This window comes from Eucalyptus grandis, chromosome 11 (genome assembly GCF_016545825.1).
Source record: "Eucalyptus grandis isolate ANBG69807.140 chromosome 11, ASM1654582v1, whole genome shotgun sequence".
Classification (NCBI taxonomy): Eukaryota; Viridiplantae; Streptophyta; class Magnoliopsida; order Myrtales; family Myrtaceae; genus Eucalyptus; species Eucalyptus grandis.
The window spans coordinates 10,791,036-10,814,386 of NC_052622.1; the positions used below are offsets into that span (position 1 = coordinate 10,791,036).

Genomic DNA, 23,351 nt, shown 5'->3' on the forward strand with positions numbered 1-23,351 from the left:
AGAAACATAGTAGACTAATTCAAATCACATTTTACCACGTTAACTCTAAATCTCTCTTTGGTACGTTTCTTTAAAATATGTTTGTATTTTTCAATCTGAGAATATGCTTGTCAAGAATAACCACTATGATGAGAGCAGCTCACTATGGTCAATCACCTAGATTTCCCTCTCTCCATTCTTTTGGTACAATTACCCCTTCTTGGCATGCTCCAATTGAAGTGAAAGTGATTATGGTCAAACCAGCTATTGCCATCATAATGATTATCCTGAACAAGCATTTTCTCAAATTGAAAAATACAAACATATTCTAAAGAAGTTCACTAAAGGGAAATTTAGAGTTAACATTGTAGAATGGGATTTGATTTAGTTTACTGTATTTCTAATGTTTCCATTACTTTGTAACTCTCATGTTTTTTATAGCAATTAAGCACTAAATTTTATAAAATCGGAAAAAGAATTATACCTAATAATAAAAGATCCCACGGAAGAAATTGGGCTGGAGATCACGAGAACATGCGAGGTGAGGATGAAAGACAAAAGGAAGAATTTCTAATTCTCCTTTCCAGCGCAATTCATTGAACAATTTTCCTTTTCTTCATATCTAAACAAATCCAGTAGCCAGTTCCACTTGAAGCAAAAGTAATGGCTGAAATTGCACCATCATCTTCGAGCAATAATGGCACCGTTGTTCTAGCATTGCTCGTCCCATGTATAGGTTGGATTTAAGTATATTACGAACCCACTAGACATCCATATTTTTTTGGGCATTTCCATTTTCAACCCATTTACTAACATAACTAACCCTTAAAATGCCCATAAAATATGGGTTAAAAAATGAGTCCACGACCTATTTTGACAAATCTACTCCAGAGAAATGGGATCAATCAATAATGAGTGGATACGGTACTTCGATCTATCATCTGGAGCTCCATGCGCATCTCCATCCCGGTATGTATAGTGAGCTATTCGGGCTAGGTTGAAAGCCAAACGTACGAATGATTTTCCAAACAAAGAGTTGTCGACTTGATATCTGTTCATCTTCTTCCACGCTGTGTCGATCAGTTCCTTAATGTGCTCGCGAGCAACATTCTCGCACACCCCGGTGTCTTGCATGTAGCATAGGATCGAATTCGCCGTTTCTCCTCTCTCTAGCTCGGCCTACAACATATAATGTGGATGTGAGCATAGGCTTTCAAAGAAATTACCTAAATAGTACAAGTGCACGCGAAGTCCTAAAGCTATCGAAAGAGAAGTGCACTTGGTTGAAGAAATTTCGAAGACTTCTTGCACGAAGATTTTGGATTAGTTCTGGTGGGTTTTAGTTAGTGGCAGCAACTGGAAACATTTGCAGCACTTTCACAAAATATCGATGAAAATACTCTAGTGATTCGAAGTAATTTCTTGTTTTGGTCTATTTCAATCTGTAATCGTTCATTTGGATGTTCATCCGTCAGAATTGTTAGTCCAAATTTATCGTGCTCTTCCAATCGGAAGTTGCAGTGCTTGTATGCTCTGCCATTTTACAGCTACTAGTTCTAGGGAGCGAAGAAGAAGGAGGAGGAGAATGCGTACCGACGAGGTACCGAGATCGTTGCAGAGGCGGAAAATAATGGACGGCGACTTCAAGAGATCATGGCCGTAAGTCTCGATCAATTCTAGTTCCTCCTTTCTAATGTGCGGGGTCGACAGAAAGAAAGCATGAATCAATATGACGAGTCCGGAGACTGAGATCCAGCCATTGTTCATGTATTCTTCGAACGTCGGGGTGACCTTGTTGTGCTTCCACTTCGCCTCTTGCAGGAAGGCTTTGAGCATGTCACTCCACTGAATCCATCAAATTCAAATTATTTTTCTTCTACCGTCAAGAATTCATTGAACTTCGAAGGGTTTAATCGCGGTAAATGTTAAGTACGTACCGCCTTTGTTAGACACGGGATGATATTTTCTCCATTCTGCTTGAGGACGTCGTAAGCCATCTCGTGCACGGCATTGTAGAGAGCTAGGAAGCAAAGCTTCATACAGCCTGGAAGACTCGACACGGCATCGACATCCCATCTGAAACCACACATTTATCAAAGGAGGCTTTAACATATAGACTCGAGAAATCGACGTTTTCACTAATAATCTGAAGCGGAGTATAGAGGAACCTGTGTACAGCATCTGTGAATAGCTCCAATTCATCCAAACTACCATAAACATCGTACACATCATCGATGGTGGTCACGAGTGCGGTAACTTTCGTTAGCCCTCTACGGAGATTGCTGAACTGAGGCTCGTAGGCCATTCCGACCGTCCAGAAGAAGCACTCCATCAGTCGATCTCTTGCAAAGCTCAACTTGTTTGCCAGGCTAACATCGTTCCACCATCTGCAATTGATTCACGCATGACAGATATTAGTGATGCCTATTTCACTAGCAATATATGCATCAAGGCCTAACGGCATTTGAATTTTGCAAGATGAATTCTAAACTTTTTTCCACGTTTCTGCACCGACCTTGACATCTCCTGAAGATCTCTTTGGAGAATAGACTGCACCATGTTGAAATTGTACACGGCCAGTTCCAGCAGCCGATGATCTGCGTCTCTCCGTGTCCTATAAGCTTCAATGGACCGTCGAGCTTCCAGTAATGGCATTCTCTGGTGCAGGGGCAGTGCCAACCCCCAGTTCACTTGGAAATATTCGAGATCTTTATTAACATCGATATTGTTGAGGCGTTTAAGATGCTCGATGGCAAATGCCTTAGCCTCGTGCAAGATATCTTCATCTTCGAAGGCCAAATGCGAAGCTTCGAATAAACTCAACAGCCCTTCAACGTCACGGCCGAGGCTCTCCATAAATGTTCCTTGCTCGTCCATGAAAATCCAGAAAACATCTGTTTGTTCTTTCCTATCAAGATTAGTCGATCGCGGTCTAATTTTTTGTCAATTAGGTAGAACTTTAGTATGGTCAAATTACCTGGAGAAACTTCGAAGCCATTTTGTCTCAGAATCCTAAAGTAGAGAGCTGTTCCATGAAGGGTCTTCTGGTCTCTGTTCTTGTAACCTCCATCCAGAGAGTGGTATCTGCGAAGAGCTCTCTTTACGTCTTCCTCGAAGAGAAAGATTAGTCCCAGTCGTTGAATGTCATCGACCAGAGCGAGTATGGTGGAGAGTTCGGCATTTTCGTCCTTCATGGCGCTTCTCACTTCTTGTTCCAGCATTTTCACTCTTCCATTTTGCTGCTCGACCTGCGTAAGGAACTCAATTTGTACGATATCATAGCTTAGTTTGAGCCGGAAAAAGGGAAAGCAAAAAGTTACACGGTCTATATACATAGTTGATATTAACCCAAGAAAAAATTATGAGTATAGGATCTTATGCATTGTAATCAAATTTTCACATATCTCATATCCATCGCAGCTAACTTTTTGTGAATAGTGACCTTAAGGCTGTTTTATGGGATTATTGTTTATGGAAAAAAATAAATTTGATGGGACCTCAACCCTCGGCGTAGAACTAAAATTCGCACATGGTTTCTCAGCCTTTAGAACCCAAGAAGAGGGCCCCGGGATTTATCACCCCAACAGAAACCTTGGCACGGGGACATTGATTCCCAAATCGACCTCATGGGGTGAATCCAAACTTGAGACTTCAATCTTTGAAACTGGGACCATGTGGTCTAGACCAGAGATCTAGTCCTTGGCTCAGGGGCTAGGCCAAGGTCGGACCCCTTGGGACACCCGGCTGAGCAACAAGCTCAGAGATTCAGTCGGGTGGTGAGGTCGGAGGTTCGAGGGCCCAGATCCCAAGTTTGACCCTAGGTATATTTGCCTTGGTCTTGTCATCAAGCCTTGCCTTGGGGAGCTCGATCCATTCGGTTAGGTTTCATATAGGAATTTAGAGGTCTCGATCACGAGAGTCCAAATCATGAGTCCAAACGTATCTAACTCATGTGGCCAAATTTGATTCTATTTATTATTTTTGACTTTTCCGATGATACAATTATAGCCCATTTAAAAAGCACAACTGAATGATGGAAAATAATGAAATAGCTTATTTTTAAAATATTTTCACGTAATATCCAATTGCCAGGAAGCAAACCAACCTCAGTTATACAAAGAAAGGTTTCTCATAATAATGATAGCAAGGGATGCTACTTCCCCTTTTACATATAAACTTAAATTATTAGGAAAAGAGCCAATACCTAGTATAAAGATAAAAATGGACTATAATTTGGTACAGTGGCAGACATGTAAGGTCTATTACTAATATCTTTAAAATTTGTAATTTTTTATCAAATGAATTTATTTCATTAGTGAATGAGAATTTTCATTTCATAAGTTGACTGTTCCCATAAAATATTATATATCGACCAACGGTGTACCTTATATAAATCCATGATGATAAATAATAACAACTTATATAGTCTGGGCTTCCTTTTTTTGCTCTAGTCTAGAGGTATCATCTTGATTGAGAAAGAACAAAATGTGAATTTATTACCGCACGACCATGGACACCAGTCGACAGGGATTGGAGGTAATCGTAAGTCCAGAGAGTCGGCTGATACTGGGGCGATCTCCCTCCCCCTTGAGATACGGCAGCTTTGGCACTCGCCGAACGCGGGACCTGAGCAGGAATCCTCTTGGAGCAAACATTCGGAAGAGAGAAAATCTGAAGCGCCATCATCGTGCGTAAGTGAAGAAGAAGTCGGTGCTCGAAACCGCTGCCTGCTCCGACTGCAGATGGTCCTGGCATTTATACAGCCTCGTGCCCATCAAGATATTAAGCTGTGCCGGGACTCTTTCGGTCGCTTGTCACGACATATGCCCTCGCATGAGAGGTGGAAAAAAAGGCATCTCCCAATGGAAAGGACTTGCTCACGTTCTTTGTGAAGTTGCTGTCCCTGGAGAGCAACGTATTTAGCATTTTCTGATGATTACTGCACTACCCTGAGTAGTACCAAGGTTCACACTTAATACGTAATGCGACACGACACGACACGACACACTGATGTATCATTTCTGAAAAAAAAAAAAAATTGACATATTTGGATACGTTGTACATTAAATATATATTTTTAAATTTTATGATTATTTTAATCAAATTAATGTAATTCAAATTCACAAATAAATAAATAAATAATAAAAAAGAGTTTAGAATGAATTTACACTAAAAACATTAATCTACTATTTGTTAATATTATTTATTATTTTAATTTGACAAATTCAACTCCATTCCATTAATCCATAAAATTTGGAGAAAAAATAAATAAGTAATTCGCATTCTAGTCTCGCGTGTCAAAGTGTGTTGAAAAAAAGATAAAAAACAAACTGTGAAGGTAAATTATGTAGCATGAGAAATGAGAGTTAGAAAAAAAAAGAAGATTATGTTTTTCTTTTTTTCTCCTTCATTATTTTATTATTTATTATTTATTACAAATTTACATTTTGACCCTCATTTATTGAAAAATTTTAAAATTGACACTATGCATATCGGACTTATGTGTTAGAATTTAGAACTTGAGTATCGGAATTAAAGTTGACTAGATATCGAATTTTTAAACACTTGTTAATCGAGTGTCGGAAACTCCATAGTGACGTAACAAAAAGGAACTTGGCCTCTTTGGTGTTCTGTCTAATCGTCAAAAATGGGGGGCAGCAGAGAGGCGTCTCTTTCCACTTCTTTTCGATCTGGTCTTGATTGAGCACCTCGTTTGCAACATGCAGTACAAGAAACACGTTAAGAATGACGAAAGCGATAGGGCAAGCCCCTGTCGCTAGATAAAATTCACGTTTGGCAAATATGGAAACCGACGGTAAGGCGGGTCCTATAGTTCGTGCCTCTCGTGGGACTTCAAGAAAAAAAAATTGTTTCATGGAATGTCGCGAGTACTCTTCAGCTCTCGGGCATGACTAAATGTGACGCACGAGTGAACATGACATGCCCTGACATTGATATCCACCTTTGGCATTTGTTCGAGTACTCTTCAACTGTCGGGGTGATGATCTTATTGTGACTCCACTTTGCTTCTTGCAAGAGGACTTTGCACGAACCATACCACTGCGAAACGATAGAAACACCGAATATCTCCTTCGTAGGCGGGAGATCCCTAAAACCTCGAATGCGCACATGGTCAGTTCATAAAACGTCGACCGCCAAAGATGTTTTTTGCGTGCCGCTTTTGTTAGACAAGGGACGACAATTTTCCTTGTCCCCTTCAGAGTGTCGCCAGCCAATGTCATTTCGCTGTTGTGGAAAGATCTTCCACGGCATTGACGTCCTGTTTGTAAATATGCAAATTAGAAGCCAAAATTTCAACAGTTAACAGGGCCAATTTCATAAAAAAACACCAACTTTAGTTATTGTCCCAAATCTGGTCCGAACTATATTTTGTCTAAAAAAAAAGCCCAAATTTTTTGTAACATCCCAAATCTGGCCTCCGTTAACCATCCTTCCATAGTCACCGTTAGTGGCTTTCTCTTCTTCCTTCTGCTCATCAAGTCTCTCTCTCTCTCTCTCTCTTTGACATCCTCCGGCTAGAGTCACCGCCAAGCTTGACATCCGCGCGTCCGCCGCCGATGCCTGTCCAAGCCAACATTGCACGTCCAAACCAAACCACCCCTCCATCGTCCTTGTTGTTAGCTTCGTCTTCGCCGGAAGGAGTGGGTCTCTTGGCTTGTCAAAAATCAGTGGGTCTCTTGGCTTGTTCTTTTGGCCAAACATAGAAGACATGGCCGCAAACAACTCAAGCTATGGGGAATCCGTAAAAGCTGGGTTATGGGAAATCTGTCGAATCTTGGGGGAAAAAAATGAAACCCAGAAACTTGAATGCTAAAGTTTCCTTTTATTCATTGCAGCTCATGGCCAGAATAGGAAAAAAAGAAGAAGAGAAACCCATTCTGAATGCTAAAGTTGATTCAGAAATTCACGATCTGCTCGCGATTCCCTCTATTCGTCTTCGTCTTCATCTTCTCGACGGCCAACTCCAAATCTGAAACAAAGCCCCATCCATGGCCGCAACAAGCGAGGTCGAAGTAGGAGGAAGAGACAGAAAAAAAAGACTCGGGTGAGTCGATAACCCACCGTCGTCCTTGTCATCCTCCTCTTCCTCGCTGTCATCCTTGTCATCCACGCCGCTGCGCCCATCTCCTTCGCCGTTCGCTTCCTCCTAGCTTTGCATGCCGTCTTCCTCCTCTTCTTCCTTGTCGACGGCGGCGGGGACACCATTCTCCTTCACAACCCTAACTTTCTCGTCCTCTTCGAACTCGATCTCCTCTTCCTCTTCGGAATTCATTGTCGTAATCACGACCTCACGCACGCCGGGACAAGAATCCGGTGATTTCTCGGCTCGATTCTGAACAAAAACGAACGGAAATCTTGGAGAAAATGGAAAATAATGGGAAAAAATTTTCTGGGTGATGTGAAAATTCCTCAGATGACTAACGGCGATGACTAACGGCGACTGTAGAAGGAGAGTTAACAGCCCAGATTTGGGATATGAGTTAAAGTTTATGCTTTTTTTTAAGACAAAAAAAAGTTTGGGCCAGATTTGATTAGGCCACAGTTAACGTGCGTGGATATTACTTTCCAAGTAAATCAATGTCTGTGAATAGCTCAAATTTGTCCAACATGACGTAAATATCGTGCACATCATCAATGACGGTTATCGGCTTGTTCACTTTGGTTGTCCCTTGACAGAAGCTGGGGAGGGGCTCATTCGTCACCAAGTCCATTGGCTTATCCCTCATGAAGTTCAACTTGTTTGCAAGGCTAACATTATTCCGCCATGTACAATAATTTAAGAGTAAAACTTTAGAGTTGCCTCACAATTTTCCACTTGCCTTTCGTAGTTTGGATATAGAGAAGGGGAAAATTACCAAAAAAATCCTTAACCAATTACAATTATTTCAATTTAGTCCTAAACTTCTTTGTTTTTAGTCATTTCAGTCCTAAGCTTTTTATAATTATGTCAATTCAGTATATCCGATCAAATTTGGCTAGCCAATAGATAATTTTTTAAATAATATTTGATTTTTTTGAAGTTTTTTACTTAATTTTTATTATTTTATTTTATTTTTTCCTTTTTTTTTTTCTCTCTTATTTTTCCTTCCTCCCTTCTTCTTCCTCTTGCTTTGACGATCGGCCAAAGGGGAGGGCCAATCGTCATCAATGGCGAGCCCCCATCGGATCTAGCAAGAGCTCGCCTTGTCCAGCGATGGCAATGCCGACCTCGCCTAGATCCAACAAAGCAAGCCCTCACCAGTGGATCCGCGAGGTCGGCCTTGCATGGTTTGGCTATCTCGAAACTTTCAAGAAATCCTTCACACGATGGAGGAGACAAATCGAAGTGCATCAGTGACCATGTCATGGAGATCATCTTCTTCTCTTTCAATTGATGGTGGGTGATCCTCCCTTCGACGCGCGCACTAGCTTATGGGCTCTCTCTCTCTCTTTCTCTAATTTGCTAGCTGTTAGGGGTGTTGTTCGTCGCCTAGATTCGACAACGCTAGGCGAGTGTGCCTCATCGAATTTGGGTGAGGTAGGCTTTGCCGTCGTTGGGCGAGGCGAGCCCACACCAAATCTAGCGGGAGCTTGCCACTAGTCGGCAATCGACCCTCCCCTCTAGCTAGTCACTAGAGCAAGAGGAGGAAGGAGGGAGGAGGAAGAAAAAAAATTACAAAAAAGTTTTAAAAAATATAAAGAAATTCAAAAAATAAAACATTATCAAAAAATTGTCCATTGGGGCCCGCCAAAGACGGCTTTTAGCCAACTTTAGTCGGATAGACTGAATTGTCATAATTACAAAAAGTTTAGGATTGAATTATCAAAATATAAGATTTATGACTAAATTGAAATTTTTTTTAGGACTTTTTGGGTAATTTCCCCCCATATAAGATAACAAATTATTCTATCTAGTGTATGGTGACATCCTCCTTTAGATCAGATAATCCCGGAGCGAATGTGGTTATGGGTTTAGTAGTTTCATCATCAAGGGCACGTCTACTTTATCTCGCGATAGCTGTGCCTTTTCCTTCTATAGCTCAATCTACATTAGAATTAAGAAAATCCATAGCTTAGTTTTTGAATCTTAGGAAAAAGCCAAGAAAGATAATTCAAAGGAAGAGGTCGAAATCTTCAATCTTAGGGTCCTATTTATGTCACGTGCGTGGGATTATGATATCTACGATTGACTTTTCATGTGATGCTGGGGATTTTGTTTGGTTTATATCGCTAGCTAATCACAAATAATAAAGTATCGTACCTTTCTCTATTCTCGTTAGGACAAAACTTCCTCCATTCAATATTCAGGCTGGTGGATACAAGCAAGAGCATCACCATATTTATGTGTAGTCATATCTACATTCCGGTGATGGCCACAACTTCCAATACATCCATCAAAAACATGATAGAGAGGAAACTAGATAAGGAGGAAAATATGACCCATTAATAAAAGGGATAAAATATTGATTATGAGACCACATGAATTAGCAATCATGGCGATGGAGAGATTGTTAAATCGAATTCCCTAGTCATCAATTTATTAGAGTGATGCCTAACATAAAGGTACGGCACTACCAAGTTTGATCGACGGTTTGTTCTAGGATAATTACCCTCCCTAATTCCAAAATTTCATCTGTGTTTTCTTGAGAACGTGAGGATAATCGAACTCTCAATTAGACTAATTCCCACCTATACACCAAACCGCCCTGTCCGTCCACGTACCTATGTTAATGCTCCACCCACAAGTGGCAGATGTAGAATCCAAGGTTAGTTTGAGCAAAGACGCTATGATTCGAATTCAAGATGTCTTGAATTCGAACCAAGCGTTTAACCATTCGTCTAAACATTAGAGTTTTGTGCCAAATTGCGAAAATTGTCTTTATTTCTTTTAATTTTAGCATAAATGTCTCGTATAACGAGAGGGTGTTTTACCGCGCAATGGGATTGGCGACCTCCGTCAGCCACAAGAGACTAAAGGTAATTGTAAGTCCAGACGGTTGGTTGATAATTGGCCCATCTCCGTCCTCCTTGAGTATCAGAGACCTGCAGGCTCACTAAACAATGGACTCGACCATTAGCCGTCGGAGAGGAAAGCTTCGAAAGCTAAGGCGTGGCAAAAAAGATGGAGTGCCATTAATCGCGCGAACTGGACTAAAGCCAATCCTACATAAGGTCACTCAGCGATCAGTGCACGCCCTCGTTAGCGTGAACAGTCCCCTATTTATACATAAATTTTTTTATTTATTTACTAGGACATGACGTTGGAATACGCTGATAGATTTTTTGACTTCAAGCGATCGTCGCTGTTGTCGTGGTGGACCACATCCTCTCGTCCTATCGTTTTTCTATGTAAGCTCGATCACATGTTGCTGGATCGTCTTTTTTCAAATCTGTCTGTGTTTGCTCTATCATACGATGCTGGTCTCGTCCACTCGTTGGTCTCTTTGATTGGCGCACGTGAAGTTGTGTCGTTCTTGTGGTGTCATATCGACAGTCCCTTGGCCTGGGCTTGCCGGCCTCATTACAGGGATTAGATCCTTTGAAATATCGGGACTCTTGACGGTCTTGCGCCCATCCATTTTGCGGGATCGATAAACCAATCGACCGTCCTCGTTATTCCCATGAATCTCTTAACATCCTATACAAATCACGTCGATTTCCTTTTCGGGTTCATATGAAAATCAGTGCGGTCTCTACTTACTTCGATTGTGCCGAATAAAATCCTCAAGACACACCAAGAGGGCTCCCACTGCTGATACTAGATGACTCAAACTCGACACATGGAGGTGGGGTCGCAATGACACCTCCAAACACGCCTCCATTAATGGGAAAATTGAACCCTCACCTTCCGGATCTCAGCCCCGACCAACTAGAATATGCTTAGATGCAATAATTAATATCGATTGATTGAGTGTGTGATAGCGAGTTAATATGCTACATTATGTAGCTCTCGCTCGCTCGAGATAGGCTGTCTTATGGAAGACTTTTGTACGCTATTTTGAAAATGTGAACTCCAGGGAAAGAGGAGATGACCTTCGCTTCGCTGATGAGCAAACAGGAGTTTCTCTTAACGTTCGTTGAGTTCAAAAGAGTCAATTTTTACGTGTGAAGATCAGTTTATCAAGGGCCATTGACAGGGAGCCGATCGCTTTGATAGGTAAGCTTTTGATTTCACTCGCCAGCATTCAATCTTCCCCCCCCCCCCTTTGTACTCCAAAGCACCCACCTCATTATTCATCGTCCAAACAATCTGTATGGACAATTTTCTGATTTGTTGGTCGCTTGATCAAGTAAATCAGGCATGATCACTCTTTCGAGTCTTATTAACGTATGCCATTTGTGTTGACATCATGCAGACAAACTCTAGGCAACGCCCCTTCATAATTGGTGTACTAGTGGGGTTTCAAATTGTGGCACACCTCAACATCTCATGGACTGTACAATTATGTTCCGCTAAAATTAATCTCACGAATGAAAAACTTTTCGCTGAAATTCATTCTTCAATTTTCTAGTGGAGGAGACAGGTTTCATGATGATTTCAGATAGAATATATCATAGGTAGACAAGAAACTACAAACAGAACATAGGAATTTTATTGGCGAAAAGGCTTGAAAAATACAATCACTTCAACCAAACCAAATGTAAACAAACCATGCCGGAATTTAATCAACAATGTGACACTTAGGATAAAAACACACATCGAAATTTAATCGACAACATGAATCTGGAAATTATAGCTAAGAAACTCACTGGAATTTAATCGACGTGAGTCTGAATTTGAAAGTACAATATAGAAAATCCTTCAACGAGGGGGAGCAAATGTAATTTAGGTCAAACTCCCTCCATCCAAACATGGCTCGAGAGAAACTGGATCAGTTATTAGTGAGTGCACACGGTTCCTAGAAAGATCGTCTGGAGCTCCAACTGCATCACCGTCATGGTACACACAATGCGCCATCCGTGCAAGGTTGAAAGCCATCCGCACAAAAGATTGATTGAGGGTTGAGTCATTGACTAGATATTTGTTCAGCTTCTTCCACGTTGTGTCGATCAGTTTGATAACGTATTTGCGAGCCTCTAACTCGGAGACCCCCATTTCTTGCATGCAACACCAGATTGAATTTGTCGTCTCTCCCCTCTCGAGCTCAGCCTATTAGGAAAATGTTTTTGCCAATTGGTTTAGAAGAAGCTGCCCGAGAAATTATGAATACGTGGACAGAAATTTCAGTTGTTTCACTACAGAAAAATGTGCCTGTATAAGGTTCATTGTGACACAAAAAAGAAGAAGAAAAAGAATGAAGAGAGCTGTGCCTGTATAAGGTTCATTGTGACACGAAAAAAAAAATACGGACTTAAGAGAGCTGAAAACATGCATACCGATGAGGTAGCAAGATCATTGGTAAGACGGAAAATCATGGATGGCAACCGCAAGAGATCATGGTAATGTTCTAGTGATTCAAGTTCCTCCTTTCTCATGCTTGGACTGGATAAAAAGTAGGCATGAATCAACATGACATGCCCTGATACTGAAATCCACCCGTTGTTTAAGTACTCTTCTACTCGTGGGGTGATCTTGTTGTGACTCCATTTAGCTTCTTGCAAGAAGGCTTCACACGAATCATACCACTACAAAACAGTAGAAACACCAAATGTCCGTATTACGTAGGAGATTCCTTAAACAAAGATGCATGCATGGTCGATTAATACAATGTCGAGTCATGTACCGCTTTTGTCAAATACGGGATGACATTTTCCCGAGTCTCCTTGAGAGTGTCGTAAGCCAGTTCGTTCACGCTGTTGTAGAGAGCTAAGAAGCACAACTTCATATAGCCAGGAAGATCTTCCACAGCATTAATGTCCCATCTGAAACCACGAATGATAAGATGACACTTATGAAATGCGTGAATATTATTATCTCCAGGCATGTCGATGAGAGATGGACCTGCGAACAGCGTCTGTGAATAGCTCCAGTTCGTCCAATGTGCCATAAATATCGTACACATCGTCGATGATGACGTTCAGCATGTTCACTTTGGTCAGCCCTTTCCGACAATTACTGAGTGGATGCTCATCTGCCACTGCGACCGCTGCAAAGAAGCACTCCACTAGTCTATCCCTCACGAAGTTTAGTTCGTTTGCGAGGCCAACATTATTCCACCATCTGCAGCAAATCAAAGAGTAAAATTTTTAGAGTATACATTGCAATTTTCTCGAACACATGTCAAGCTTTCTAAAGTCTAATTACCTTACAGTCCATGAATTCCATCGTCCATTATAGGATTTTTCCTCATGAGTTTGCAGACTAACCTTGACATTTCCTGAAGATCTCTTTGGAGGATTGATTGCGACGTGTTGAAGTTCAGCACGGCAAATTCGAGGATTCGATGATTGGTGTATCCGTGTCTGCTGTAAGCTTCAATGGACTGTCGAGCTTCTAGCAATGGCATTCTACGGTGCAGAGGCAGTTCTAATTCATGTTTCACTTGGTCTTGAAGATCTTTGTTGACGTTGCGATTAAGATTTCTGAGATGCTTAATGGCGAATGATCTAGCCCCGTGCAAGATGTCTTCTTCTTCAAAGGCCAAATGGGAGGCTTCGTGTAGACTCAGCATACCTTGGACATCACCACCAAGGGTCTTCATAAAACTGCCACTTTCGTCCATGAAAATCTTTAAAACATCTGTTTATTCGAAGCCTAGATTAGTCCATCTGATTAGAGAAAGATACTATGCATGTCATAGTGATTACAGAATACTTGTCTGTTTCATAAAATCATTTCGAACCTTCATACACAAGAGTTAGTATAACAAAAATTGCAAAAGCATCTTGGTCCCACTTTTGAGAACTATCTTCTAATTGCTTTTGTTTCATCAGATTTACGATGAAGTACCTTGAGAAACTTCAAAGCCGTGCTGTCTAAGAATCCGAAAGCTTAGAGCTGTGCCATGCAGAGACTTCTGCCGGCTCTTGTTGACCGCATCATTAGAGAGACATCTGCGAAGAGCTCTCGAAATGTCTTCCTCAAAATGTTGGCCGAGTCCTAAGCGTTGAAAGTCATCAACCAGAGCAAATATGGTCATGGGTTCAGCTTTTTCGTCATTGAGAGCACCTCTCACTTCTTCTTCCAACATTTGTGCCTTTTCTCTCTGTAGCTCGACCTACGTTAGAAGAAAGTAAAATCCACAGCTTAGTGTTTGAACCCTAGAAAAAAGCAAAGAAAGATACTTCAAAGGAAGAGGTGGAAATCTTCTATCTAGTGGTCCCATTTATGTCACATGCGTGGGATTATGACTGATTTTTTAAGATGAAATAATGTTGTGTAAAAGACGTCAAGATACACGAGGATAGAGGATTTCATCTTTTCATGGCATGCTGTATTTTTTGATAGGTTTATATTGTTAACTAATCACAAATGACAATCGTTGATGACTCTCTATTCTCGTTTGGACAAGACTTGCTACATACTTGTTGGAAGAAAACCTCTTCCAATCAATATTCGGGTTGGCGGATACAAATACTGTGAGTGGCATAATTTTTGTATGACGCTCACTTAAATATCATAATATTTTTTCAATTGTCTAAGTGTCATAATTTATATACGACACTCATTTGAGTATCATAACTTTTTTTTCAATCACTTAAATACCATATAACTTTTCAATCTATTACTTAAATGTCACAAATTTTTTAAAAAACATTCCATGTTAGATTTCTAAGATTTGGATAAGCATTTATAAAAGGGTTTGGCACTTAAGTGATAGATTAAAAGTTACAATACTCAAGTAAACATTTTTCAGAAGTTATGGCACTCGAGTGATCAAAAAAAAATTATGATACTTAGCGAATGCTGTAACGAAAGTTATGATAGTTGTGGTGTTCCTTACCTTTAGTTATATCCATATTTCGATGATGGCCTTCCAATTCATCCATCAAAAACATGATTAGAGGAAACTAGTTATGGAGGAAAATATGACCTATCAATAAAAGTGATAAATCTTGATTATGAGACCACATGAATTAATAATTATGACAATGGGGAGATCATTAAATCAAATGTCATACTCATCAAGTTAGTACAGTGACGCCTAACATAAAGTTACAGCACAACCAAGTTTGATCGACAGTTTGTCCTAGGGTAATTATCCTCTCTAATTCCAAAATTTCATCTATGTTTTATTGAGAACGTGAGAATAATTGAACTTCCAATTAGACTAAATTCCCACCGATGCATTGAGCTGCCTTGTCCACGTACCTGCAGCAATGCTCCACCCACAAGTGGCCAATGTAGGAACCAAGGCTACTTTGAGCGAAAGACATTAATGTCTCGTATTCAAACCAAGTATTTAACCACTCATCTAAACATTATATTTAAGTTCAAACCAAATTACGAAAATCGTCTTCTTTTCTTTTGACAGTAGCATAAATGTCTCGTATGGAGAACATATAGCTAGAGTGTGGTTTTTTACCGCATGACGAGATTGACGGCTTTCATCAGAATCAAGTGACTGAAGGTAATTGTGAGTCCAGACGGTTGGCTGATAATTGGCCGATCTCCGTCGTCCTTGAGTATCAGAGACCTGCGTGCTCGCTCAACAATGGACTCGACCATTAGCCGTTGGAGAGGGAAGCTTCGGAAGATAAGGCGCGGACAAAAGACGAAGTGCCATTACTCACACGAATTGGACTAAGGCCAATCCTACAAAAGGTGAAAACTCAAAGATCAGTGCATACTCTCAGTTAGCGTGAACGGTCCCTATTTATACAAAATATCTGATTCCCTAGGACACAACGTTGGAATACGCTACTAGATTTTCGACTTCAAGCGATCGTCGCTGTTGTCGTGACGGACCATATGCTCTTGTCCTCTCATTTTTCTACGTATGCTCGATCACACGCTGCTGCTGGATTGTCCCTCGTCGAATCTTCTGTCCATGTTGCTCAATCACACGCTACTGGGCTCGCCTCTCGTCCATCCGTTAGTGTCCTCGTGTTTTTAGCCGAACACCTGTTCGGAAACAAATGGCGCACGAGAAGTTGTGTCATTCTCAGGATCGAAGATTTTATATGGAGATATTCTCTCTATATACCATCATTATTCTCCCGCAAGCTATAAAGAGGGAATCTGCACGGAACATACAGTTATGGATGGTCCCTTGTTCTCCCAGAGAAGCAAGGCCCCACCTTCTGGGAAAGGGATTGATGCTCGAGAGAAATAGGCTCGATTATCAATGAGTGCATACGGTTCCTCGACCGGTTGTCCGGAGCTCCATGCGCATCTCCATCCTGGTACATGAAATGTGTTGTCCGGGCAAGATTGTAAGCCATCCGCACAAAAGATTGATCGAAGGTGGAGCCATTGACTAGATATTTGTTCATCTGTTTCCAAGATGTGTCGATCAATTTCATAACGTAATCGCGAGCCACTGATTCGGAGACCCCCATCTCTTGCATGTAACACATGATTGAATTCGTTGTTTCTCCCCTCTCTAGCTCAGCCTGTTAGGACCATAGTTTTGCCAATTGTTTTAGCAGAAGATTATTTTAGAAGAAGCTATCTAAAAGATTATTGAGTATATGGATATTATGACTGCAGAAAAAAAGTATTTGCATAAGGTTAACTGTGAAACAGGAAAAATCAAACTAGAGAGCTGAAAAAAATGCATACCGATGAGGTACCGAGATCATTGGTAAGACCCAAAATCATGGATGGCAAGCGCAAGATATCATGGTAATGTTCTAGCGATTCTGGTTCCTCCCGTCTCATGCTTGGGCTTGATAAAAAGTAGGCATGAATCAATATGACATGCCCTGATGATGATATCCACCCATTGTTCAAGTACTCTTCAAATCGTGGGTTAGTCTTGTTGTAGCTCCATTTGGCTTCTTGCAAGAAGGATTTGCACAAATCATACCACTGGGAAGCAATAGAAATACCAAATTTACGTATTAGGTAGGAAATTCCTAAAAGTCGGATGCGTACATGGTCAGTTAGTACAATGTCGAGTACTGAAAAGTCTTTTCGCTTACCGATTTTGCTAGATACGGGATGACAATTTTCCCGGTCTCCTTGAGAGTGTCGTAAGCGATTTCGTTCACGCTGTTGAAGAGAGCTAAGAAGCACAACTTCATATAGCCAGGAAGATCGTCCACAGCATTGATGTCCCATCTGAAACCACACAAATGACAAGGTGGAACCTCAACCTCTAAAATGCATGAACGTTATTGTCTCCAAGTAAATTGACGAACGATGAACCTGCGAACAGCATCAGTGAATAGCTCCAGTTCGTCCAATGTGCCATAACATCGTACACATCATCGATGATGGTTATCAGTGAGGTCACTTTGGTCAGCCGCTTCCGACAATTAGCGAGCGTAGGTTCCTCTGCCACTCCAACCGCCCAAAAGAAGCACTCCATTAGTCTATCCCTCACGAAGTTCAAATTTCTCGCGAGGGTAACATCATTCCACCATCTGCGATAACACAGTATAATTTTAGAGTATGCATTGCAATTTTTCGAATACATGGGAAGCTTTCCAAAGTCTAATTTCCTTATAGCCCATGAATTCCATCGTCCATTGTAGGATTTATCCTCATGAGTTTGCAGACTAGCCTTGACATTTCCTGAAGATCTCTTTGGAGGATTGATTGTGACGTGTTGAAGTTCGTCACGGCAAATTCGGGGATTCGATGATTGGTGTATCCGCATCTTCTGTAAGCTTCAATGGACTGTCGAGCTTCTAGCATTGGCATTCTACAGTGCAGAGGCAGTTCTAATTCATGTTTCACTTGGTCTTTGAGATCTTTGTCGACGTTGCAATTAAGGTTTCTGAGATGCTCGATGGCGAATGATCTAGCCTCTTGCAAGCTATCTTCTTCTTCAAAGGCCAAATGGGAGGCTTCGTGTAGACTCAGCATTCCTTGGACATCACCACCAAGGGTCTTCATAAAACTGCCACTTTTGTCCATGAAAATCTTAAAATCATCTGTTTATTCGAAGCCGAGATTAGTCCATCTGATTAGAGAAAGATACTATGCAGTTTTTTAATTTATAATGCCCTTCGCTCATGAGAGGATATGGTGAGGTCCTATGCTGAGAGCTATTATTGATGTCACTACAAGTGTTTAGCACGTCATAGTAATTACAGAGTACTCGTCTGTTTCATATAATCATTTCGAACCTTCGTGCACAAAAGCTACGCTAGTATAACAAAAATTGCAAAAGCATCTTGATTTCACTTTTGAGAATTATCTTCTAATTGCTTTTGTTTCATCAGATTTACGATGAAGTACCTTGAGAAACTTCAAAGCCGTGCTGTCTAAAAATCCGAAAGCTTAGAGCTGTGCCCTGCAGAGACTTCTGCCGGCTCTTATTGACCGCATCATTAGAGAGACATCTGCGAAGAGCTCTCGAAATGTCTTCCTCAAAATGTTGGCCGAGTCCTAAGCGTTGAAAGTCATCAACCAGAGCAAATATGGTCATGGGTTCAGCTTTTTCGTCATTGAGAGCACCTCTCACTTCTTCCAACATTTGTGCCTTTTCTCTCTGTAGCCTGACCTACGTTAGAAGAAAGTAAAATCCACAGCTTAGTGTTTGAACCCTAGAAAAAAGCAAAGAAAGATACTTCAAAGGAAGAGGTGGAAATCTTCTATCTGGTGGTCCCATTTATGTCACATGCGTGGGATTATGACTATGATTGATTTTTTAAGATGAAATAGTGTTGTGTAAAAGACGTCAAGATACACGAGGATAGAGGATTTCATCTTTTCATGGCATGCCGTAGATTTTGATAGGTTTATATTGCTAACTAATCACAAATGACAATGGTTCATGACTCTCTATTTTTGTTTGGACAAGACTTTCTACATACTTGTTGGAAGAAAACCTCTTCCAATCAGTGTTCGGGTTGGTGGATACAAGTACCGCAAGTGCCATAATTTTTGTATGACGCTCACTTAAATACCACACTTTTTTTTTCAAATGTCTAAATGTTATAACTTATATACGATACTAATTTGAGTATCATAACTTCTTTTCCCAATCACTTAAGCACCATATAACTTTTCAACCGATTACTTAAATATCATAACCTTTTTAAAAAGTCTTCACTGCAAGTGATATGTCATGTTAGATTTCCAAGATTTGGGTAAGCATTTATAAAACGTTTTAGCACTTAAGTGATAGATTAAAAGTTACAACACTCAAGTAAACATTTTTTAGAAGTAATAGCACTCAAGTGATCGAAAAAAAAAAATTAGGACACTTAGTGAATGCCGTAACGAAAGTTATGATAGTTGTGGTGTTCCTTACCTTTAGTTATATCCATATTTCGATGATGGCCTTCCAATTCATCCATCAAAAACATGATTAGAGGAAACTAGTTATGGAGGAAAATATGACCTATCAATAAAAGTGATAAATCTTGATTATGAGACCACATGAATTAATAATTATGACGATGGGGAGATCATTAAATCAAATGTCCTACTCATCAAGTTAGTACGGTGATGCTTAACATAAAGTTACAACACAACCGAGTTTGATCGACAGTTTGTACAACCGAGTTTGATTGACAGTTTGTCCTAGGGTAATTATCCTCTCTAATTCCAAAATTTCATCTATGTTTTATTGAGAACGTCAGAATAATTGAACTTCCAGTTAGACTAAATTCCCACCGATGCATTGGGCTGCCTTGTCCACGTACCTGCAGCAATGCTCCACCCACAAGTGGCCAATGTAGGAACCAAGGTTACTTTGAGCGAAAGACATTAATGTCTCGTATTCAAACCAAGTATTTAACCACTCATCTAAACATTATATTTAAGTTCAAACCAAATTATGAAAATCGTCTTCTTTTCTTTTGACAGTAGCATAAATGTCTCGTATGGAGAACATATAGCTAGAGTGTGGTTTTTTACCACATGACGAGATTGACGGCTTTCATCAGAATCAAGTGACTGAAGGTAATTGTGAGTCCAGACGGTTGGCTGATAATTGGCCGATCTCCGTCGTCCTTGAGTATCAGAGACCTGCGTGCTCGCTCAACAATGGACTCGACCATTAGCCGTTGGAGAGGGAAGCTTCGGAAGATAAGGCGCGGACAAAAGACGAAGTGCCATTACTTGCACGAACTGGACTTAGGCCAATCCTACAAAAGGTGAAAACTCAGCGATCAATGCATGCTCTCAGTTAGCGTGAACGGTCCCCTATGATGGATTTTTCTTTTGATGGGCCTGAGTTGGCCCGTCTGCCCATGTTGGGCCCAAAAGGCCCGGCCCGTGAGTTGAGGGCCCATGGAGAAAGTTATTAAAAATAAAGGAAAGTCAGAGAGGCGGTTATCTGAGATAGAAGTTACGTATTTTGTAAAAGAGAGATTACGTTCTCTCAGAAGTTACGTCTTCCAACACCACTTTTCTCCCGAAGAACAGAATAGGATAATCCTCTGAAGAAATTCCAATTTGATTCGCAACACCGGTGTTTAGTCTGTGTAAACAAGGTGCGTTCGTTTATGTGATGTCCTTTAGGATCGGTGATTCATGATTTTTCTAGGCTCGCTTCCACTACGTTTGTGTTCGATTCTGTGTCGATTCACTTTTTTCGGGATCCCGTTTCCTGAATTTTTCCCAACACCCTATTTATACAAAATATCTGATTTCCTAGGACACAACGTTGGAATACTTCAAGCGATCGTAGCTGTTGTCGTGGCGGACCATATGCTCCTGTCCTCTCATTTTTCTATGTATGCTCGATCACACGCTACTGCTGGATCGTCCCTCATCGAATCTTCTGTCCATGTTGCTCAATCACACGCCGCTGGGCTCGCCTCTCGTCCATTCGTTAGTTCCCTCGTCTTTTTAGCCGGAACACCTGGTCGGAAACGAATGGCGCGCGAGAAGTCGTGTCGTTCTCAGGATCAAAGATTTTATTTGGAGACGTTGTCTCTATATACCATCATTATTCTCCCGCAAGCTATAAAGGGGGAATCTGCACGGAACATACAGTTGTGGATGGTCCCTTGTTCTCCCAGAGAAGCAAGGCCCCACCTTCTGGGAAAGGGTTTGATGCTCGAATGTTCCGGAAATCTTGTGGTGTCATGTAGACAGTCCCTAGGCCTGAGCTTGCAGGCCTCATTACAGAATTGGATCCTTCGAAATTTCAGGGATCGTGATGGTCTTGGGCCCATCCATTTTGATGGTTCGATAACCCAATCTTGCCCTCGTTATTTCTCTGGATCTCTTAATATGCACCGCAAACAGTGTCTACATCCTTTTCAAGATAGTCAAGAATCCGACCCAAATAAGATCCTCACAGGACACCAAGAGGGCTCCCACTTTTGGTACTAGATAAGGTCCCAATCGAGTATTTTCGGGTTCAAACTCGACACATGAGGCAGGACTTCCTTCGCGTGCAAGTTGAGGAACGGAGAAATTGAAGAACCCTCACATTCCGGATCTCAACCCGGACCAACTAGACTAGGCTTAGATGCCGTAATTGATATCAATTGATTGAGCACGCGATATAGTTAATATGCTACATTATGTACCTCTCACTTCCTCGACGTAGGCTACATTCTAAAAGACTTTTGTATACCATAATATCGATCATTTGGAAAATTTCCTTGATTCACTGGTCACTTGATTGCGAAAATCAAGCGTGTCACTCTTACAAGTTTTGCTGCCGTCTATGCTCATATCATGTAGACAGACTCTAGTTACGCCTCTCCATGATTCATGTACTATCAAGGTTTCAAACTATGGCACACCTTAACGTCTCTTAGACCTAACACATAATTGCCTGAGCTTGTGAGTTGTAACACCAACGATAGATTTTTCTTCATTCCCAACATATGATACGCATTTTGCAACTCAACCTGATATGAACTAAATCGGGATGTTATCACCGTTCGATTGACATAGGTATTCAGCAACCTTGAGTTGTCTATGGTGACAACTACTCATCCATCAATGTACTTAAACATGTTTGATAGCTTGCCTTGATCTCTAGTCATATCGCTTGAGCGCCCCGAATCAACTGCCCAATCATTATTATAATTGATTAATTTATCACTTACAGTGAAAAGGGTCGTCACATCTTTTGACTAAATGATAGAGAAGAATGCAAGCTATTTTTATTCTTCACTGCAAGGGACACATGGAAAGCCCAGTCCTATTCACCATTATTTTCCTCAGACGTTGCAATGTTTCCTTCTATTCTTTTCAATTGAAAATCCCTAGCAAAGTGACCTTTTTTCTCACAAATATAGTAGTGATTGTCTCATGTTTGGCTGTTTTTACCTTCATTCTCATTATCTTTATACTGATCCCAACGAGCTCCCCCTAGCTGAGCACTTGTCCCTTGTGGTCACCTTTGTCAATCTTAATAGGAGTTTTTTTTTTTCTCAATTTACTCTTTAGTGCGAGCACCATTTCTCATCTAACTCTTAAACCCTCTTTTATTACTAAAGAGGATAGTCTTATCATCATTTACTAAGACCTTAGACATCTATTTTTCTAAAACCTCTTGGTTGGCCAAAATATTCTCCAAATCGGTCAAAGTTGGATCTTTAGCCCATCCACAAGGGGCTGTAACAATAGTGTTTTACTCTAGTCATACCCTGTGAATGGTGATTCTTTTTATCCTAGTCTCAAATATGGCACTTTGAGGATCTAACTTTGAAATTTCTTCCAAAAAGATTTGACTTTGGAAAAATATCATATCCTATTGCTAGATCAATAGTAACTTGTTTTTCAATTATTCTAACTTGCTATCATTTATCCTCACAAACAATGCCACCAAAGCATCCTATGCTGCCTTCAAAGGCTTTGCACTCTTGATATGCTGCAATAATTCATCTTCTACTGTGACCGCAAGACTTTGAGAGTCTTACCATCATTGATCTTCCACTTCCTCCACTCTTCATCATTAGTGGATGGTTTGGTATTGTCATTGTTAACGATATGCCACAAATCTTGATCTATTAGGTAAAACTACACACAATTACTAGAATTATTGTAATTGAAGTTGTTGAGCTTCTTTATTGCCATTCACCAAACTCAGGACATTCGCTGACTTCGTTAAAATGCCCAACAATATACCAAGTGAGCTTCGTCCCAGTTTAACCAATCACAGTCCCTGACTATACACTACCAAAACTCTATTATGGTTGATGTCATCAGGTCCATTGGCCTATCCCTCACGAAGTTCAACTTGTTTGCAAGGCTAACATTATTTTGCCATCTACAATAATCTAAGAGCAAAACTTTATGCCTCACAAATTTCCACTTGCCTTTGGTGGTCTGGATCCAGAGAAGGGAAAAATGACCAAAAGTGTCCTTAATCAATAGCAATTGTTTCAATTTAGTCCTAAATCTT

The 23,351-nt window shown here is 40.7% G+C and overlaps 2 protein-coding genes and 1 pseudogene across 2 annotated transcripts; all 3 read right to left on the reverse strand.

Annotated features, from left to right (window-relative positions):
• Nucleotides 1–571: 571 nt before the first annotated feature.
• LOC104427170 (probable terpene synthase 12) lies at nucleotides 572–4,715 on the reverse strand. Its single transcript, XM_018864615.2, has 7 exons — nucleotides 4,480–4,715; nucleotides 2,957–3,227; nucleotides 2,495–2,873; nucleotides 2,148–2,366; nucleotides 1,917–2,055; nucleotides 1,573–1,824; nucleotides 572–1,158 (listed from the first exon to the last, which is right to left on the reverse strand). Exons 1-7 carry the CDS (start codon nucleotides 4,663–4,665, stop codon nucleotides 862–864), a joined length of 1,743 nt encoding a protein of 580 aa, XP_018720160.2. The 5' UTR covers nucleotides 4,666–4,715; the 3' UTR covers nucleotides 572–861.
• A 6,836-nt stretch (nucleotides 4,716–11,551) lies between these two features.
• On the reverse strand, nucleotides 11,552–14,745 carry LOC120290023 (isoprene synthase, chloroplastic-like). The gene is made up of 6 exons (XM_039305677.1): nucleotides 13,871–14,745; nucleotides 13,288–13,660; nucleotides 12,923–13,141; nucleotides 12,705–12,843; nucleotides 12,358–12,606; nucleotides 11,552–12,130 (listed from the first exon to the last, which is right to left on the reverse strand). Exons 1-6 carry the CDS (start codon nucleotides 14,109–14,111, stop codon nucleotides 11,807–11,809), a joined length of 1,545 nt encoding a protein of 514 aa, XP_039161611.1. The 5' UTR covers nucleotides 14,112–14,745; the 3' UTR covers nucleotides 11,552–11,806.
• An 882-nt stretch (nucleotides 14,746–15,627) lies between these two features.
• On the reverse strand, nucleotides 15,628–20,098 carry LOC104427200 (annotated as a pseudogene).
• Nucleotides 20,099–23,351: the final 3,253 nt, after the last annotated feature.